The sequence below is a fragment of the Pseudorasbora parva genome, chromosome 6, assembly GCF_024679245.1.
Source record: "Pseudorasbora parva isolate DD20220531a chromosome 6, ASM2467924v1, whole genome shotgun sequence".
NCBI classification, from domain to species: domain Eukaryota; kingdom Metazoa; phylum Chordata; class Actinopteri; order Cypriniformes; family Gobionidae; genus Pseudorasbora; species Pseudorasbora parva.
Genome location: NC_090177.1, coordinates 39,387,183 through 39,408,539, shown reverse-complemented (window position 1 = coordinate 39,408,539; position 21,357 = coordinate 39,387,183). Strand labels below are relative to the sequence as shown.

The window sequence follows — 21,357 nt, the reverse complement described above, 5'->3', positions numbered from 1 at the left end:
GTGCTCCTCCAGGGGCAGGACTGGACAACCCTGCTTCAGTAGTTATTTGCACATGTCAGTGTGAAAAAACCTGAAATGGAGGGCTCCGATATAAAGATATCCAACATTTGTACAGTTGGGGAACTTTGCGGTATAGGGTTGGGACACGCTGGCCTATGTGGATAATAGCTTACCTTCACACCATCCTTAGCTCCCTCCTGAAGATAAGGAATAATGGACTGGTTCCAGAGGTCAATAAACCAAGAGCGGAACTCTGCTAAAGATACTGGACAAGACAGGAAGAAGCAGGGACCTGCATAGACAAGAGTCATAGTTGAGATCTTTTTGGAAACGTGCCTTTGATCTGTGCTAAAACTAAATCAGAACCTCTGAAAGGTACAGATGAATTTGCTAATATTAAATCTCCACCACAAAATATAAATGTTTTTTCATGAAGAGCAATTTGTGATCAGATATGCAGGACATGTGAAGCTGTACCTATGAGGAAGTCTGAGGTGCTGTGTTTCTCCAGGAAGGTATGGAGATGGTACCAGAGTTTAGGCACCCAGTCCAGAACCCTCAGCACCTCAGCTCTGTGAGCTGTGCTGTCATCCTCGGTCTCGGTCAACTTCCTGTGCAAGTAACGAACGAGGAACCCATTTGCAGGCTCCACATTGTTAGAGAAGGTGACCATTCTAAGACAAATGGGAAAATCACAAATTAAGTACATTTGGAATATTGATTTGGTATTTTGAAGTTTCTTTAGAAGGGATGTTATTGTAAGATCAGGTAAAATGTTAAGTTTTACTACAATCTACAAACACAAACTGAAATAAAACAGTGGTTAAGAAATAAGGAACTTACCTAAAACTGAGATGCAGTCCATGATTTGATGACGTCTTAACAGATTGATTGGTTGTTCCAATGACATACGGGCTGAAATAAATTTCCAAGTAAAAAAATGTTTCAACATCTTGTTTTGTAAAAGAGTGAATCTGACAAAGCATGTCAGAAACAAGTCCAGGTCCTATTTTTTAAGAGACCCTCCCTTAAAACGCTACTGCTTCTTTGTCAAAGGAATTTCCTCACTCACCATTTGTGATATTTGCAGGTCAGCGCACTATTGACCAGATCAGTGATAGAGGGCCCATCACTGATATCATCCAAGATAATGACCAATGGAATGTCCTCAGTGCCACAATCACGGTCAATCTGATTGGCCAGATTAGACAGGTACAACTGGAGGTCCTAAGGAAGAGAAGACCAAATTGAGGCTTTACAACTGCTTGCAACACAAATTAGTGTGGACCGAGCTCAGTTTCCTGTTCCTCGTTGTCTGAAAGTGTGATTTCCTGGCTTTACCTTGCAGGTCTGTTGGTGCATGTTGAAGGTGGTGATAAGGCCGGGGCTGGGGTCACGGCCGCTCCTCTCCAGCAGGTACTCAGCCAGACGGGTGGTGAGATAGGTCTTCCCTGTGCCACTGGGGCCCGACAAAACCAGCCGCCGGTGCTTCAGAAGCAGACTTATGTAATGTTGCATCATGGGCTTGGGGATGAGCGTCTCGAACACCAGACTATCCACACACTTCTCCTTTAAACCTAGAACAGACAGTGAGATATGGTGAAACAGAGGTCAGTTAGAAGTACTAAGGAGATAGAGAACTAAAGAACAAGACACAAACATTTAGTAGACAGAAACAGAGTCACCAGTCATGACTGTCAACAGTATCATGGACAATATATTTTCCTGTTTACTGGTTTCTATTTTAGTCACCTCAAATTGGGTAACTCCGCCCACAGTGAAATCTCATTGGTCCTCAATCTTGCTCCACATAGCTCACACAATGGCAATGCTAGCATTCGTTTTTCAGGTATATTATAATCAACAGAAGATACTATATATAACCAAAAGTATTGTGACACCACTCCAAATCATTGAATCAGGTGTTCAATCACTTCTATGCCACAGGTGTATAAAATCAAGCACTAGGCATGCAGACGCTTCTACAAACATTTTTGAAAGAATGGGTCGCTCTCAGGAGCTCAGTGAACTCAAGCGTGGTGCTGTGATAGGTTGCCACCATATGTCCAGTCATGAAATTTCAGCACAAATAAATATTCCACGGTCAACTGTTAGCAGTATTATAACAAAGCGGAAGCATTTGGGAACAACAGCAACTCATCTACGAAGTGGTAGGTCAAGTCAACACACAGAGCGGGGCCAGCGCATGCTGAAGTGCACAGTGCGCAGAAGTCACCAACTTTCTGCAGAATCAATAGATACAGGCCTCCAAACTTTATGTGGCCTTCAGATTAACTCAAGAACAGTGCGTAGAGAACTTCATGGAATGGGTTTATCATGGCCGAGCAGCTCAAGCCTTACATCACCAAGAGCAATGAAAAGCGTCGGATGCAGTGGCGTAAAGTACGCTGGCATTGAACTCTAGAGCAGAGACGTGTTCTCTGGAGTGATGAATCACGCTTCTCTGTCTGGCAATCTGATGGATGAGTCTGGGTTTGGTGGTTGCCAGGAGAACAGTACTTGCTTGACTGCATTATGCCAAGTGTAAAGTTTGGTGGAGGGGGGGTGGGTTATGGCGTGGGGTTGTTTTTCAGAGGTTGAGCTTGATCCCTTAGCTCCAATGAAAGTAACTATTAATGCTTCAGCATACCAAGACATTTTGGACAATTTCATGCTAACTTTGAAGGAACAGGCCTTCTCGTCCAAAATCAGAGCCTGACCTCACACGCACTTCTAAAAATTCCCATAACCACACTCCTAAACCTTGTGGAAAGCCTTCCCAGAAGAGTGGAAGCTGTTATAGCTGTGAAGGGTGGGCTAACCTCATATTAAACCCTACGGATTAAGAATGGGATGGCAACACTTTTGGCAAGTGTATCTAAAAACGTTTGCTGAAAGGTAAAATTAATTAATATTACAATTAACTGCATGCCTGAAGTACATAATTAGCATTAATGGCTCTCTTCCATAGGAAGTCAGAGATTCTAACATTATAAGGTGAATAAAACAGCATAAACATAAGATCTGTTCCGAAGCCAGTGATTTTGTCGATTAAAGCTTTTAAAGGACTCTAAAAACGACTTGACACCATGTTGTGCTGAGATGAGGTGTTAAAAAAGTTGAAAATGTGCGTTTTTTACCTTTGAGGGTGACAGTGACGAGTCCAGGACCCTTTTTTAAACAGTCACAGGGTGAACTTTCAGGGGCCACTGCTCCAAGCACTCTCCTGCTCTGATTAATAGCGTAACTGTGGATAGAGTCGACAGACAGACCCATGCTCGCACTGGGATCCACCTGGGAAATGTAGTCCTAATGTACGAAGACAAAGAAGACATTATAAGCGGTACAATGTATTTGCCATTAAATATCAACAGCACAGACACTTTATTATTTGCATGCTAAAATAGTATAATCCGTATCTTAGTATATATTTAAACATTAATACGCTACAGAACGAGCTCTCACCCTGAAAGCTGTGGAGATGTCTGTGTCTAACGTCGACCATTCAGTTTTCTCAGTAATTCTCACCGAGCCGATGTAGAAATCCTGCTGCCTCACCTGCTGATTGTACATCACATCACATATTTCGGCAATATGATCAAATATTTATGTATATGAAGCTATTTTATTTCTGTTTTCATGTATTCACCTCTCTAGACACTTGCTGGTCAGCCATACGAACCACCACACGCGTAAAGACATCGTCCCTCTGAGACGACAGGCTCAGTAACTCCATAGGAGCAACATCTGTGAGACAGAAAGAATGATTTGACTCAATCTGCCAAGGTTAGAAATGAGATGGGACATGAATGCCAACTATATCAGATGGCATAACTAGCTAACTCACCAGGGACAAAGCACTCATTGAGGCTGAGGCTAAAGGACTTGGTGAGGCTCATGGGTGGTTTGCTTTGGTTGGAGTTCAGGAGGCTGGCGAGGCCGGAGGGCTGGGAGGTGGAAGTGGAAGGCGGGCCGCAAGGGAGGACAAGGGACGACGGAGCACTTCCTGTTTTCAGCTGGTCATTCTCTGCCTTCAGACTCTCCACCATCATCTACAATGACACATTGAATTAGATTTTGTTTCTCTTAAAGGGTAAGTTCACCCAAAAATGAAAATTCTCTCATTAATTACTTACCCTATGTCCTTTGACACCCGTCAGACCTCCATTCATCTTCAGACACAGATTAAGTTATTTTTGTTGAAATCCGACGGCTCAGAAAGGCCTTCATTGACACCAATGTCATTTCCTCTCTCAAGACCCATAAAGGCACTGAAGACGGCGTTACAAAGCCGATCTCACTACAGCGGCTCTACAATCATTTAATGAAGTGGCGATAGTTTTTGTGCACAAAAAAAACTAAATAACGACTTGTATAATGATAGCCGATTTCAAAACAAAGCTTTGAACCGCTATGAATCAGTGAATCGATTCATGATTCGGATCGCCAATGTCAAGTGATTTCAGCAGTTTGACACGTGATCCGAATCATGAATCGATTCACTGATTCAAAACCGTTCAAAGCTTTGTTTTGAAATCGGCCCATCACTATATAAGTCTTTATTTATTTATTTTTGCGCACAAAATCTATTCTTGTCGTTTCATTAAATGATTGTAGAGCCGCTGTAGTGAGATGGGCTTTGTGTCGCCGTCTTTAGTGCCTTAATGGGTCTTGAGAGAGGAAATGACATTGGTGTCAATGAAGGCCTTTCTGAGCCATCGGATTTCAACACTAATATCTTCATCTGTGTCTGAAGATGAACGGAGGTCTGACGGGTGTCAAAGGACATAGGTTAAGTAATTAAGGACAGAGTTTACATTTTTGGGTGAACTAACCCTTTAAGGCTAGAAGACACTATGTGACTTTTGTTCAGATTGTTGCCCTGATTAGGATGAGTCAACAATTGCCAGTAGTAGTTGCTAATCTGAGTTGATAGATTTCACAAAAATGGACATGTATGATGTGGTGTATGAAAAAAAAATGGTGTATGATGGACACAGACTGATATTTTTTTAGCTTCAGACTATGATTCCATCCAGTCAGAGGATATAAAAACATGTTTGATAGCAGTGCTTGACATGCAAACTCATTAACTGCAGTCAAGTTATGCACGGTTCAAGTGGAAAGTTGCACAAATTTGTGAAATGTTTTTTTTCAATATTGTAGCAATGTATGAAGCTCACACAGATTGTGGATTCCTATTGAAATTACTTGATTTTGTCTGCGGAAATTCCCTAAACAAGCATAAATGTGACCGTAGGAAAAAGTGACTAAACTGCTCACCAAAGTTGCCACAGTTACTTTGAAATAGTAATCTGATTACTGATTACTCCGTTAAAAAGGAACTTAGTTATAGATTACTTGATTTTAAAAGTAACTAAGTAAGATTACAAGTTACTTTATTAGTTACATTCAGCAGTTGCCGAGCAACACCCCTATCACCTCAACATAGAAATGACGACCGTTTTTGCCAACACTCACTTTATTGGAAGTGCATTTTTAACAGTAATGTCAACAATGTATCTCCTGACATTTTAAGATGAAATTAAAAAATATTTCCTGAAAAATTATTCTCTCCGAGATGCAGAGATATTTTTATTTTTTATTGAGGAAAATGTCTAAAATAACTCACAGTGACTTATACGTTATTTTAATCAGATTACTGCTTTGGAAAATAGTAACGCGTTAGATTACTCGTTACTGGAAAAACGTAGTCAGATTAGAGTAACGCGTAACTGGCATCACTGCTGCTCACTAACCTGCATGTTGTTCATGGACTCTCGCAGTTGCTCCAGCTGGTGGGCCGAGTTCAGCGCCTCTAGCCGGATGTCCGTCAGTTTCATCTCTTTCTCCCACAGCTCAGACCGCAGCTCCGATACCACCTTCTCATCGCTCTCGTTTTCCTCATTACTTTCATGAATCCTGTTGCAACATCATTTTAAATGTGATTAATACTAAAAGCATTAAGCTTAAACTGCTTAAAAGCAGTTTAAAGGGTGTAGGAATTACTGCTGCATTTCAAAAGTGAAATTTTGAATTTACTATAATAGCATGTCTTTATTATAAACTATTAAAAATGTACTCACACAGAGGAGGTAGCTGATTGGCTAGATTGGAAGGAAGGGGGCGGGTTGTCTCCATCTTCATGGGCCAGTTTTGGTGAATTGGGGGCAGAAGAGTCTGGAGTGGCGATCTCTTCGATATCAGAGTACATCGAGCCCCCTTTAGCACCCTTCTTAATGCTAAACGCCTTGCCAAAAGAGCTTCGCAACTACAGGGAAATCCAGAGAAAGACAGAGAACTTCAAGTACAATGAAGTAGGCTAATTCACAAATTATACAAGTGTTTATTCTGAAGAATTCTGTTTATTTCATTTATTGATTTACACTACTGTTCAAAAGTGAAAGAAATCTCTTATGCTCACCAAGGCTGCATTTATTTGATCAAAAATACACAAAAATATTTCTGATTATTATTAATGTTGAAAACAGTCGTGCTGCTTCATATTGGAGAAAAACATGACACATTTTTTTCAGGATTAGAAATTTGATGAGAAGAAATTTCAATGTTTGTTTAATGTTTTGCAACATTTTAAATGCCTTTATTGTTATTCTTGTTATTCATTTAGTGCATCCTTTCATAATAAAAGTATTAATTACTTTAAAAAAACAGTATAGTATAGATTGAAACTATTATATATATCTATATATATATCTATATCTATATATATATATATATATATATATATATATATATATATATATATATATATATATATATATATATATATATATATACATACACACACACACACACAGTACAGGCCAAAAGTTTGGACACATTACTATTTATAATGTTTTTGAAAGAAGTTTCTTCTACTCATCAAGCCTCCATTTATTTGATCAAAAATACAGAAAAAATGTAATATTGTGATATATTTCTACAATTTAAAATAATTGTTTTTCAATGTATTATACTTTAAATGATCCTTTATTTCTGTGATCAAAGCTGAATGTTTTCAGGATGGTTCCTCCAGTCTTCAGTGATCATGATCCTTCAGAAATCACTCTCATATGAGGATTCATTTTCAAAGTAGGAAACAGTTCTGCTGCTTAATATTTTATCTTAACCTGTGATACTTTTTTATAATACATTGATGAATAAAAAGTAAAAAATATTAAAATAAAAAAAGAAGGAAATGTTTTAAAAATAGAAATCTTTTGTAACAACAATATACACTACTGGTCAGTAATTTGGGGTCAGTCTTTTTTTTCTTTCTTTTTTTAAAATAAATCAATAATTTAAAGACTGTTGGTGTGGATAGTTATACGTGATGTATTCATTTCTATAAATCAGCTTACAGCATTGAAACAGATAAAATACTGAACTGCTGTAACAGATAGTTTCAACATGCAAAGTGTCTTCATGCCGGAGTTAGTGCGAGTGTTTAGCTGTAGCTTCAGCAGTGTTCAATTCAACATTTCTTCTTCAACAACGGCTGTATGAAACATTCACAGTCTTTCCACATGTTTACAGTATTAGTAAATGAGGCATTTTAAAGGGAATTCACTAAGCATGAACTGTGACCACTGATAGAGCAGTTAATTTGCACCACTTTATCAGGCCCTGTTTACACCTGGTGTTAAGATGCGTTTCGGTCGATCGGAAGTGGACGACACTGTGTAAACGGGAGCTAAAATGTACTGAGCTTGTCCACTTTCAACCACTTCCAGAGGTAGTCGAAAACGCATTCGAATGGATTGCTCTCCGCTACTGACCTAAACATTATGGGTATTGCTCTAGAGAGACAGGATTTAAACTTCATCAGCTGAAGACCCAAGTTCGGTTTGAAGATGAAAAACTCACCGAGCACAATGTTCTCTCACATTGCTGATTTCTAACACACTCGTTCTGCCTGATCTTGTGGCTGTCAGAGCTGAAATGAAAGCTGATGCTCTCCTTATGTTTTTTACATCGTCTCCGGATGTGTTCATATGTAAATTGCATTCGTTTATTTTGCCCATTAGATCGAAAAGTCTAAAAAACCCATTAGGGATGGCGAAAACTAAACATTTTCTTGACCGACTACCGAGCCTCATTAGCCGGTTGAAACCGGTTAACCGATTAGATTAAAAAATGCTGCGCTATTTGAAATAACAGCCGCGAGCCGCGCCTGCAATTTCGCAACTCTCTATGATCTCTCTGCCACTCTGCCTCCCGCTCTCACACACACACACACACACACTGTCCCGGCGCTGCCGCCTCCCTTCCACTCACGTCACTTTTTTAAAATCCCCTACAGTGCGAAAAATGAGTCCCGCAAACGCAGCGCCGAGGAGCTTGTTTGTAATTGGAGGACAAATGGCTCCTTAGTTTTCAAAATGGTTTGGGTACAAGGTGATCGCGTTGAAAATAAAGGCATTTGTCCAGCAACAGAAGCTCATTTGTAACATTGCCGCGGCTCGGTTAAGAAAATGACAGCTCCGAAGAGACGCCGCTTTAGTTGGAGGTAGTGCTAATAATAACAAAGAAAGATGATGATCAACACCTTATGTGTTACCACTGAAATGTAGATGTAATATATTTCCAAATGTAAGCCCATCTTATGCGGAATGACGCTTCATACGGTCGTCTGCCCCGGCTCTAACCTCGAGTGTTTTAGCCTGTTTACTTTTTGCAAACATTGTGAGCGCGCAAACCCAAACGCTGTGACCTCGCGCCAAATGTTTTTATTGGTTTATTAAGTACAAACAGGCGAGTTATGAAATTGAGTTTGAGGGATTTGTTCACTTCACACAAAAAGATTTTGGAATGAGACGGCTAACTGTAGTAGCATTTAATCCACTGCCTATAATAGCCTAATTTAGAGATCACTTTTTTTTTTTTTACTAACAACCGACAACTTTGATCGGTTAACGTTGAAACGGTCAACCATCGGTCAAACGGTCATCGGTTAACATCCCTAAAACCCATACATTTACTCGCCCATAGACTTTTCCCTCAAAGAAATCAGGACAGAAGTGGTTGAAAGTGGGCAAAAGAGACACCAGGTGTAAACGGGAATGTGTTTCCATCATCGACCAAAACACATTTTATTACCAGGCGTAAACAGTGCCTTTGTTGTTTTTCACACCTGACGGCCTAAGGCAAATAACAGTGCCATTGTCATTTGGTCTTTTTTTATTATTATTATGTTTTTGCACATACATACCATGTGCTAACTGCTTAGTGAATTCACCCCTTAAATGTTGCAACATAATATATGAAAGTATAAGCTGCAGTGGCTGTCAGAGGAGCTGTACCAATGGGAACCTGTGAACACGGAGCTTTGTAGAGCGGTTAGAAACAAGACATAACGAGAAGGAACATTCCCTCAGAAAGACTTTTAAACTTACCTCACAGACCTTAATTGACAAAAGAAGAATACATGACAACTGTGGTTATGCGCTCGCTGATAATAATAGCCACAATAATTCCATCATAGTGACACAGCAGGTTGAAGAAAGAACGGCTCCTTGTTTTCTGCTTACCCAGCTCTTTTTCTTCTTCTTCTTGGCGTCGTCTTTCAGGCTGCCCACACTGGAGTGGCTGGTAATGCTGTTCAGACTAGAGATGCTCTCGGATGAGTTCTGCCTCCTGAGTCGCAACTCTGAGAGAAGGGAGAAAGAATGCTTGTGTGGTAAAATGTTAATCGTGTATTGAGCTAAAACACAATACCAGGTGCATTTGTCCTTTCCTCACCTTTGGGAGCGACATCAGGGTTATTGAGGGCGACTTGGATGACGGCCTGTGCCTCCATGTTCTTGGTTTTAAGGCTCTCGATTGTTTCTCTCAGGTCTATTAATTCACTGTCCTATAGAAAAAATTCACGTTTATTTAGTCTGTGCTCATCCATTTAAAGCATAAACATTCCCCACAACATTCCCCAAAGCGCTGCTACTGATGGTTTTCCAAACAAATGTAGGTTAACTTCTGCTTTCGACATTGAGTTACTGCTTGCGCCTGACCAGTGACATTTACGGCAGACGTAGCCACAGGGACGTCTACAAAATCTCCTCCAGCTGTGCATCACTGGTACATCAATATAATTCGCTTTCTCTGAATCACTGAAACAATCTGTAGGGTCACAGTCACTGTAATGAATCAATGAATCCGGGTCACTGCCTCAAAAAAAAAAGCTTTCTAGAGTGGCTGCCTTATTCACAGAGGGCAATGTGCCATGAATGTCTGTGTTTCATGCACTCATTTGGAGCAAAGAAAAGCCAGCAACCCCCAACCTCCATTCAGTTATAATTTGACCCAAATTTGCTCTTCACTCTCAGTGACTCTGTGTGGTTACACATATGGAGCTAAATGTAGCTTTTGGGCAGTAAAAGGACAGTTAAGGTATGGGTAATATGTTTTATACACATGGTCCAAGATATACTATATATAGTATGTCTTGGACCATGTGGATGAAACATATTTCATTGTATGAAACATATATAAATAAAATATATAAATTGATTAATCGCATCTAACATAAAAGTTTTTGTTTACATAATATATGTGTGTGTATTAATGTTATTAGGCGCGCTGTGCTCGCCATCACATTGCTTTACAGTAGAGAATAACCCATTTCTATGGACAAAACACATATGGAAAATATGGAGGACACAGAGTGAGCTGCTGCATATGTGGTGCATGATCCAAGTTGTCCGAAATATGAGAATGCTTCAATTAAATGCTTCAAACAAAAGTGTAAGCGTTACCACGTCAGACAGATTTTTTGACAGATGCGTGTGATGCAATCCTATGACAGGAGTAGGACAGGAGCGCAATTTTGCTAAAATATTATGTTACTACATGTAACACAAGTAATGAGACATTTATGAGAGCTGTAAGGCTGGAGACACACTGCAAGTGTGGTGTGAGCGTGGCGTTTCTGTTGCGTGTCAGTCGCGGGGCGGCTGCGCCGCGGCGTTTCTGTTGCGTGTCAGTCGCAGGGCGGCTGCGTCGTGGCGTTTCTGTTGCGTGTCATCCGCGGGGCGGCTGCGTCGTGGCGTTTCTGTTGCGTGTCAGTCGCAGGGCGGCTGCGTCGTGGCGTTTCTGTTGCGTGTTATCCGCGGGGCGGCTGCGCCGTGGCGTTTCTGTTGCGTGTCATCCGCAGGGCGGCTGCGTCGTGGCGTTTCTGTTGCGTGTCATCCGCGGGGCGGCTGCGTCGTGGCGTTTCTGTTGCGTGTCAGTCGCAGGGCGGCTGCGTCGTGGCGTTTCTGTTGCGTGTTATCCGCGGGGCGGCTGCGCCGTGGCGTTTCTGTTGCGTGTCAGTCGCAGGGCGGCTGCGTCGTGGCGTTTCTGTTGCGTGTTATCCGCGGGGCGGCTGCGCCGTGGCGTTTCTGTTGCGTGTCAGTCGCAGGGCGGCTGCGTCGTGGCGTTTCTGTTGCGTGTTATCCGCGGGGCGGCTGCGCCGTGGCGTTTCTGTTGCGTGTCAGTCGCAGGGCGGCTGCGTCGTGGCGTTTCTGTTGCGTGTCAGTCGCAGGGCGGCTGCGTCGTGGCGTTTCTGTTGCGTGTCATCCGCGGGGCGGCTGCGTCGTGGCGTTTCTGTTGCGTGTCAGTCGCGGGGCGGCTGCGCCGTGGCGTTTCTGTTGCGTGTCAGTCGCGGGGCGGCTGCGCCGCGGCGTTTCTGTTGCGTGTCAGTCGCGGGGCGGCTGCGTCGTGGCGTTTCTGTTGCGTGTCAGTCGCGGGGCGGCTGCGCCGTGTCGTTTCTGTTGCGTGTCAGTCGCGGGGCGGCTGCGCCGTGGCGTTTCTGTTGCGTGTCAGTCGCGGGGCGGCTGCGTCGTGGCGTTTCTGTTGCGTGTCATCCGCGGGGCGGCTGCGTCGTGGCGTTTCTGTTGCGTGTCAGTCGCAGGGCGGCTGCGTCGTGGCGTTTCTGTTGCGTGTCAGTCGCGGGGCGGCTGCGTCGTGGCGTTTCTGTTGCGTGTCATCCGCGGGGCGGCTGCGTCGTGGCGTTTCTGTTGCGTGTCAGTCGCAGGGCGGCTGCGTCGTGGCGTTTCTGTTGTGTGTCAGTCGCAGGGCGGCTGCGTCGTGGCGTTTCTGTTGCGTGTCAGTCGCGGGGCCGCTGCGTCGTGGCGTTTCTGTTGCGTGTCATCCGCGGGGCGGCTCCGCCGTGGCGTTTCTGTTGCGTGTCAGTCGCGGGGCAGCTGCGTCGTGGCGTTTCCTCTGTCTTTGCACACCAGAAGTGTATCTGACGCGGCGCTGCTGCTGCTATTAATGTACAGGGAAGCCCTATACTTCATGTTAAATATAAATACATTGCCTATTGACACAGCAAAGACAACGTCGGCAGTAGCCTATTGACCATACATATCTATGGTATTGACGGCAAAATAGGCTACAGAATATTTTGTTCTGTATTGACAGTTTTAATATTTCAAAATTCGATAATTATGTTGGTTTTTATTATTACAATTAGGCCATATTTCTGCATTTATTACCTACAGACTTTCAAACATGAAAATGTCATTTATTAATATGTATTTGTGTCAAAATGGCATATAAACATCTTTTCCTATTCTATTTTGCCTGGAAATGCTTCCAACGCGGGACGGGTGTCGCGTAAAAAAAAAGTAGTCTCTTCTATTTGAAGCATGCACGCGTTTTCCGCGCAGTGCGCGTCACGCAGGCAGTGTGCAAGCTCTAACCAGGTAACATGGGAGCCGAAATAAAAACGGACACGCCACGCAGCCGAGACGCTCACGGCACGCTTGCAGTGTGTCCCCGGCCTAACAGTAAAGGCACTATTGTTGGAATAGCTCATTTACTGTTCAGACAAGTGAATGAGTGTGTTCTTCATACCTCGTACAAGTTAACATTTGGTGCTTTTGATTTTGTTTGTTATCATTTTTAATTTAGTCACATTTAAATTATGCTTTAAAATAGTGAGCAGTCAGTTGTTTTTGGATGTAGAATGGATAGATTCATTATTTTGTTTTCATAGGCTTTATATTACCCATTGTTTGGAGGACAGCATTGGGCAGGATGTGGAATAACCTTGCTTAAAATTATTGATTCAAATAAATGTAAAAAAAAAAGAAAAAAAGTACAATAATCTTTCGATTTTTCATCCGATTAATCGGGAAAATAATAATAATCGATAGATTAATCGATTATCCAATTTTTTTTATTTTTTTTATCGTTATTTGTAGCCCTAGTATTGTGTCAAATTGCCAGCAGCTCATCAAGCGCTGCCCCTGGCAACACACAAATCACATGGGGAGAAATATCCAAGCCCAACTGATGGCATTCAGTTTTCTAGACAAGCATATAAACGCCAGTGGAGACAGAAAAGGTAACGCTTGTGCTCTTGTTTCTTAGCTAGAGAGTGATTGGTGTTACGGAGGTTGGTGTTACGGACTCTCCACTGGCAGATTTCCACACAGACCTGAGGATTACAGTTAAGTCTACTTTTGCATTCGCTCACTTGTAAATAAATAAACCCTCCGGGTTGAACTCACTTTCTCGTGTCCGTTCTCCTTTTTCCCCTCAGGAACCCGCTACAGTATATATACACAGGCAAGCACACACGCACACACACAAACACACACACATACGTATAATATATTTATATATATATATACACACACACACATATAATTTGTAAACAAAAAAAATATGTTAGATGCGATTAATCGTGATTAATCAATTTGACAGCACATACATATGTAAAAGCATGAAATCAGTACAACTATATTTTTTTGGTCCCTCATGATATGAAATGTTGGTGCCCTAAAGGCCCTGACACACCAAGCCGACAGTCGGATAGACTGTTTCTGAGCGCTGTCTGAGAGATGCGCACACATGAAGCCGCTTCTCATAGAGTGCGTGAGTACTGAGTTTTTGTGTCGTCTTATTGGGTCAAATACACACTTATGTCCCAAAATGCTGTGCGCGTATCCTCATAAACACAGACATTTTTCTCCTGAGTGAACGTAAACAGTTAAGAAAGAAAACACATGTGTAACAGTATATTGGATCCGTGCATCAGGTCTTAAAGTGACAGCAGCCTAATATACCTGCGATCATCTATGTCATTAATGTTAATCAAACAACAAAAAGAGAAAATCTCTATAACTAGTGCAGTCAAATCGATTTACCGCATCCAAAATAAATTTGTGTTTACATAATATATGTGTGTGTACTGTGTATAATTACTATGTACCTGTATACATAAATATAAACACATGCATGTATATATTTAAGAATATAATAATTATACACAGTACACACACATATATTTTGTAAACACAAACTTATATTTGGGGCCGTCGGTGAGAGAGAGAACGCTGATTGGCTGTTTAGCTCAGCTAATGAGTCACAGCATGGAGGATAAGAGAGTGAGTGAGAGCAAAAATGATGAGAGCGAGCTTAGTCAGTCGCCTGTAGTGCATCTGGTGTGTTTTTTAGCTTTCATCGCCACTGGTTCTTTTATGCCAGCTTGGTGTGTCAAGGCTTCAACTGTTCCCAATAAGTCAGATTTTCAATGTCTTTGAATTAACCATTGTTGGAGATTGATCAGGAGTTTGTGTGTGCTTTTAGGATGAGTCGTACCTTCTGCTCAGCGCTGACAGAGAGAGTCTGAAGTCGAGAGGTCATGAGGGCCAGACTCTGCTCAAACGCTGCCACCAGGTTTGCCTAGAGAGAGAGAGAGCGAGAGAGAGAGAGAGAGAGAGAGAGAGAGAGAGAGAGAGAGAGAGAGAGAGAGAGAGAGAGAGAGAGAGAGAGAGAGAGAGAGAGAGAGATTTAATTACATTACAAGTGACTGTCATATAATTAAGGTAATATTAAATAATAAATTAAATGTTTAGTATGTTTCAGAACTACTTTTCAAAAGTCTGGGGTCAGTAAGATTTGTAAATGTTTTTGGAAGAAGTCTCTTATGCTCACCAAAGCTGCATTTATTTAATCAAAAGAACAGTAAAAACTGTATTGATGTGAAATGTTATTAGAATTTAAAATACATGTTTTCTAATGTAATATATTTTAACATGTAATTTATTACACAGTCTTCAGTGTCACATGATCCTTCAGAAATCATTCTGATATGATTATTTGCTGCTCCAGAAACATGTCTGATTATTATCAGTGTTGAAAGCAGTATTGCTGCTTCATATTTTCGTGGAAAACATTTTTTTTCCTTTCACGATTACTTTAAAATATAAATCTTTTTTTCATTATAAATGTCTTTATTCTTCTCACTTTTGATCAATTTATAGCAAGGATGCATTAAATAAATAATATTATTCATTTTCTTAAAATAAAATAAATAAATAAACCTGACCCCGAACTTTTGAACTGTAGTGCACATAAAACAGTATCAACTTTATGCGTGTGTGACAGTGCAGGCATACATTAGCAGACAGCTGTGAGGTCAGATTGGCCACTTTCTCCTGTGAAGACTCCAGCTCCCTCCTCAGCTTTCGGATTTGCTGTGAAGAAACACACAAGCTTGGTAACCAGCAGATCATTTGATAAATAAAGTGCCATCAGATTTAAAGGTATGTGTGAAAATGCGAATTCTGTCATTAACTCATCCTCATGTTGTTCCAAACCTGCTGGACTTTCTTCCGTATAACACAGGTTAGGACGATGGTTCTAGTTTATATGAGAAACAGTATTCACTGAAAATGTTCTCCTCAAATATAGCTCTCCAATCAAAGCAGTTTTTTTGAGATAGACAACCAATTGACTTTCGCTGAAAGGTAAAAAGCAGAATAGAGCAGAGAGAACATTCTGCTGAACGTCTTCTTTTGTGTTATACAGGATTGTCGTTACAGGACATTAATCGTCATTGTGTGAGTAAATAATGACAGAATGTTCATTTTTGGGCAAACTATTCCTCTAAATTATCACATTATTTACTTTGACATAAATCTCTAAATTGTTTTCCTAAATAAAAGTATTAAAGGAAGTGTATGCAAGATTGTGGCCAAAACTGGTACTGCAGTCACTTTTAAATGACTGTAGAGTGGTGTATCCCTCTCCCCCTCCCCCTGACTCGAGGTTGCCAGATCGGCTGCAGGATCAGCAGGAACGTTTGTAGATCTGCAGCTGTGGTAACTAGAGCAGATCTGGCAACCCGAAACTACTGACTCCATGATTGGTCGATAGGTGGAGGGCGGAGCTTCAGGCCAAAACACAACATGACAACATCAACATCAGTTGAGCTGCAACAACAACATTTAAATGACAATATCCTGACCGGACTACTGGTGTCAGTGATAAGTATTTGAATTAACATGATTTCTTAATGTCTAGTGACATATCAGGGCCATGTAATGATTCATTGAAATACGTTTCTTACATACAGTTCCTTTAAAGTCAGAATGAGCCGATGAAACCGGAGGAATTTAAGCTCAAGCGCTGCAGCTGCTGGAAGACTCTGACTGATGATATTTAGCACTCCCAATAGCAACTGTGCCTGTTTATGTTATCTCTATATGAAATGGACTGATAAATTCTACACATGCAGCTGAAGGTGACACAAAGACAAATGGTGAGTATATTCACACACTGTGATGCACAGCAGACCAGAACAACACACACGATGAGCGTCTAGCCATCAGGCTCGGAATGCAAAACTTCACCATGTGCATTTTTTCCAGGGAAAAAATCCCTTCGAAAGTTTTTCAAGGTAACTTGGTGAGACACATTCCTTTTGCATCCATAAGATCAAGTAGACGGACTCGGGAAACGGTAAAGGCATATTCCCACCAGGAAACTGGAAATTGTTTGGATGCTAAAGATTTTTTTTGCTAACATAAATGAAAGATATCTGATTTGATACACACGATTTGGTCATTTCTCAGAAAACCATGGCAACATTTCTAGTCATCATTTTTTTAATGAATATTTTTTCTGTGGTTTGTTTCATCCCATCTGATGTGAATATGTCTTGACATTGCAGTTATTGAACACAGAACATGGATGAAGTTATGAGTATCAACACGTGGCACGTGGTTAGCTGCTGATTTCCATGAACACAGGGACAGTCTGCCACGACTGAATGAAACTTGACAAAAACACAGCAGGGAATCTCATAACAGCGTTCTGAACAGCTAATGCCAGTTTATAGCTTTGAATTAGTGCAGTGTTAGTTATTCAAATTCCCCTATTATGCTATTTTAAAGGTTCCTAGTTTTGTTTTGGTCTCCTACAATAGGTTTACATGCATCCAATGATGTCTGTTGTGATTGGTCAACTCTGCTCTGATTGGTCAGATGGCTCAGTCTGTTGTGATTGGTCTACTCTGCTCTGATTGGTCAGATGACCCAGTCTGTTGTGATTGGTCTACTCTGCTCTGATTGGTCAGATGACCCAGTCTGTTGTGATTGGTCTACTCTGCTCTGATTGGTCAGACGGCTCAGTCTGTTGTGATTGATCTACTCTGCTCTGATTGGTCAGACGGCCCAGTCTGTTGTGATTGGTCTACTCTGCTCTGATTGGTCAGATGACCCAGTCTGTTGTGATTGGTCTACTCTGCTCTGATTGGTCAGATGGCTCAGTCTGTTGTGATTGGTCTACTCTGCTCTGATTGGTCAGACGGCCCAGTCTGTTGTGATTGGTCTACTCTGCTCTGATTGGTCAGATGACCCAGTCTGTTGTGATTGGTCTACTCTGCTCTGATTGGTCAGATGACCCAGTCTGTTGTGATTGATCTACTCTGCTCTGATTGGTCAGATGGCTCAGTCTGTTGTGATTGGTCTACTCTGCTCTGATTGGTCAGATGACCCAGTCTGTTGTGATTGGTCTACTCTGCTCTGATTGGTCAGATGGCTCAGTCTGTTGTGATTGGTCTACTCTGCTCTGATTGGTCAGACGGCCCAGTCTGTTGTGATTGGTCTACTCTGCTCTGATTGGTCAGATGACCCAGTCTGTTGTGATTGGTCTACTCTGCTCTGATTGGTCAGATGACCCAGTCTGTTGTGAATGGTCTACTCTGCTCTGATTGGTCAGATGGTCCAGTCTGTTGGGATTGGTCTACTCTGCTCTGATTGGTCAGATGACCCAGTCTGTTGTGATTGGTCTACTCTGCTCTGATTGGTCAGATGACCCAGTCTGTTGTGATTGATCTACTCTGCTCTGATTGGTCAGATGGCTCAGTCTGTTGTGATTGATCTACTCTGCTCTGATTGGTCAGACGGCCCAGTATGTCAACAACACAAACCAAACTCTTTCAGGCGTCAGCTACAACTAAAGTGTTTGAAGGTCAATGTAGACGTTCAGGGGTGGCCAGTGAAGACCATAGGCTGTCGTTATGCAAATGTGTTGCATTGTAACATAGGTTTGTAACAGGAATTGTTGACGTCTATTTTGAGAGAAAAAAAGTTTTATTTTATTGTGCTCTTTGATCTTCAAAACTTTCCAGAAACATTCACAAACAGCTTTCTTACACACTACATGAACGGTAGTATGTGAAAAAAACATAATAGGGGCACTATTGAGCAGCACCTGACATTAGCTGACTTTAGCTGTTATGATCTCTTAGAACATGTAGTACAAAAACATTTATTAATATTAATATGATTATCATTAACTTCTGACGAAAGAGAGGGAAAATCTGAGAGAGAGAGAGAGAGAGAGAGAGACAGACAGACTGACACTCACCTCGCCCTGTATTCTCTCCTCCGCCTGAGAGATTGCACGGAAGAAAAGAACGGCAGAAAGACAGTAAGACGCTAAATACATGGAAGTCCGTAGTGATGAAAACACAGAAATACAAATAAAAACGATCTAAGACAGGAACAGGGCTGCACGATTCGGTCAAAATAGTGTGCTTTTGAATGCAATATAATAAAGATTCAATTATAATATCCAAGCTAAAAAACACACACACAAAAGTTCACTTCAAAAGTTCAAAGACACACACTTCTTCTCTTTAAAAGAACCAAATTGAGACCGTTTTCAGCTGACCCAAAACTTGGTGACACAAACTGAAAGTATATTAGATTTTAAACTTCAGCTCTTAATTTAGATTTTTTATTATTTTATTTAATTAACTGTGCAACCGTAGATAGGAATGACATCAAAAGCATTTTTTAATAAAGCAATGATCAATTATTTCATTACTTATGGGCCAATTGGGTTAATTCGCTGTGTGTGATAAGGAGTATTACTTATCAGTGAATCAGAGAATGAAATACATATTTATTTGATGAATGAAGTGATTTGACTTGTTTGAGTTGTTTATACCACAGCATAAATCATTTTTTGTACAAAAACAGGCCTGTCCTTCATTCCACCAATAGATCACATCAACACCTTTGTCATGTGCAGAAGCTCAAGTAACAACACCGTTTGCAGTAAGGAAAGCAGAGAAAGCTTCTACTAGTGTCCCTGCTGTGAGGGTCTAATAAATCAGCAGGAGCAGACCGACAGTTCGAGCCGAGCTGCACTCTTGAGAGTCTGCGGGAAAGAGTGCTGGGATACTTACCGAGGAGTAGTTGGAGGAGGCATTAGATACCAGTGAGAGCACTGAGCCATGAACTGCAGCAGGAAAAAAGAGACAGAAAAAGAAAAACACACATAAGTGATTTTAAAAACATCTAAATCATGGGATAGGCTATGATGTGGCAAATTCAGATTATTTGTTTTACATATCCTGTATTGAGTTTTATCATCTGTAGAATACATCCAGTTTACAGAGCTATCTTTCAGCACTAATTTCATTTAGTAGATGCTTTAATCCAAAGCAATGCACAGTACACTTAAGATCAAAGTATACTTCACTTTTTATGCATACACTAGGGTCCGCATATCGTATTCTTTCTGTGGTTTTCATCATCAGATGTTTTGAGCTTGTCCACTTTCGTCCCCTTCCAGAGTTAGTCGAAAACGCATAAGCTCACGTGGTCGAATGTGTTCGAACAGCCACAAAGGACCGTCTACTGATCTAATGACATTTTGGGTATTGCTCTAGACAGGCAGGATTTAAACTTCATCAGCAGAAGACCCAAGTTTGGTTTAAAGATGGAAAAAGTATGAAGCACGACGTTCTCTCACCATTCCTGATTTCTAACACACACTCACAGCGTTCGGCTAGTATTGCGTCAGTCAGAGCAGAAATGAACGCTGCTGCTCTCTGTATGTTTTTCCATCGTCTCTGGCCAATGTCATATGTAAATTGTGCAAGCTAATTTAGTGCATTAGATTGAAAGATCTGATAAAGCCCATACATTTACCCACCCATAGACCCTTACCTCGAAGAAATCAGGACAGAAGTGGTTGAAAGCGGACAAAAGAGATGGATTAAAACACCAGGAGAAATGAAAATGTGTCTCCCTCGTCTACATGCGATCCGATCGACCTATATACCAGGTGTGAACCTGTTTTTTTGGGGGTTTCAATTAGGCTACTTTATCCACAAGGTGGCAACAGTGTCCCATAACCGTTATTTTATAATACAGTCAAAGAAAACAATGAATGAATAGAGGAGTCCGAAAACTTAGGCAGCTGACTTATCAGGCAATGACTTCATAAGCAATGTTTAAGCACTAAGGTACCTCACGAAACTTGAAGTCCTTCAGAAAGACTTTTGAGGCAGCGTAACAGTTTAATAATTTAGAAGTGTAAAACGTACATTTACACACAAACTGACCAACAACTGAAACTTTCAGATGCCATCTTTATATTTTATCAGGATGGAAAGCACAGGATTGTGGGATATCAAAGGCAGCGAAAGACACATCTATGATGCCTTCAAAAATCAATCAGATAAAGGGATCTCAGGAAGTATAGCTAACATTGGATTCGGGCGCGTCTTGACTCCTTCCTACCTTGGAATGCATCTTTCGAAAGCAGCATTTTTACGTTTTAGGACGCAGCCTGGAAGAGTATATGTTGTAAAACTGTGCATGGGTAACAAAACAAAGTATACGTTGGGCTTTACTGCTTAACGGGACAACGGTAATTTTTTTTCCCTTCTGAGATTCAAAGTATGCCCCATGTAGACTGCACCATATAACCCAATGTCTCACCGTCATCGCCGGGTTCTCTGTCCCTGAAGGAGCCGGATCGGATCATGCTCTTGGGCCGCTCAGCGAGTGATAGGGTGCTGCCCAGCGGCGAGGACTGATACAGGTCAAAACTGGCCTCATGAGTGGGAATGCTGTTGGATCTGGTCATCCTTGGCGTTCCTGAGGTGGGGCTGGGTGTCACTGCACATAACAGACAGCAGAGGGAGCCAGAGTTTATATATGATATAGAGCAAGGCACAGTGGAGAAAAAGGTCCTGCATGTTGCCTGGTGGGGATGCATCTTTTTCAATGGGTTAAATCAAAATTGACAATTCTTTTTTGTATGGAATATTGTATTATTTATTAT

The 21,357-nt window shown here is 41.4% G+C and overlaps 1 protein-coding gene across 8 annotated transcripts in view; it reads right to left on the bottom strand.

Moving 5' to 3' along the window:
- The window catches only part of nav1a (neuron navigator 1a), a 216,824-nt gene that overhangs the window by 6,833 nt on the left and 188,634 nt on the right, over positions 1-21,357 (bottom strand). For 4 of the 8 annotated variants that reach the window (XM_067446890.1, XM_067446896.1, XM_067446892.1 and 1 more), the window contains 19 exons: positions 21,012-21,191; positions 19,469-19,521; positions 18,643-18,666; positions 15,387-15,464; positions 14,587-14,670; positions 13,494-13,532; positions 9,742-9,853; positions 9,531-9,649; positions 6,087-6,271; positions 5,760-5,922; positions 3,848-4,052; positions 3,650-3,747; positions 3,466-3,561; positions 3,141-3,309; positions 1,342-1,577; positions 1,073-1,227; positions 844-915; positions 478-674; positions 174-292 (listed from right to left, as the gene is read on the bottom strand). In XM_067446890.1, the coding sequence (XP_067302991.1) occupies positions 174-292; positions 478-674; positions 844-915; positions 1,073-1,227; positions 1,342-1,577; positions 3,141-3,309; positions 3,466-3,561; positions 3,650-3,747; positions 3,848-4,052; positions 5,760-5,922; positions 6,087-6,271; positions 9,531-9,649; positions 9,742-9,853; positions 13,494-13,532; positions 14,587-14,670; positions 15,387-15,464; positions 18,643-18,666; positions 19,469-19,521; positions 21,012-21,191 (2,384 nt within the window). The remainder of the gene's footprint in view (positions 1-173; positions 293-477; positions 675-843; positions 916-1,072; positions 1,228-1,341; positions 1,578-3,140; positions 3,310-3,465; positions 3,562-3,649; positions 3,748-3,847; positions 4,053-5,759; positions 5,923-6,086; positions 6,272-9,530; positions 9,650-9,741; positions 9,854-13,493; positions 13,533-14,586; positions 14,671-15,386; positions 15,465-18,642; positions 18,667-19,468; positions 19,522-21,011; positions 21,192-21,357) is intronic. The other 4 variants (XM_067446894.1, XM_067446897.1, XM_067446893.1 and 1 more) reach the window with 3 other exon arrangements.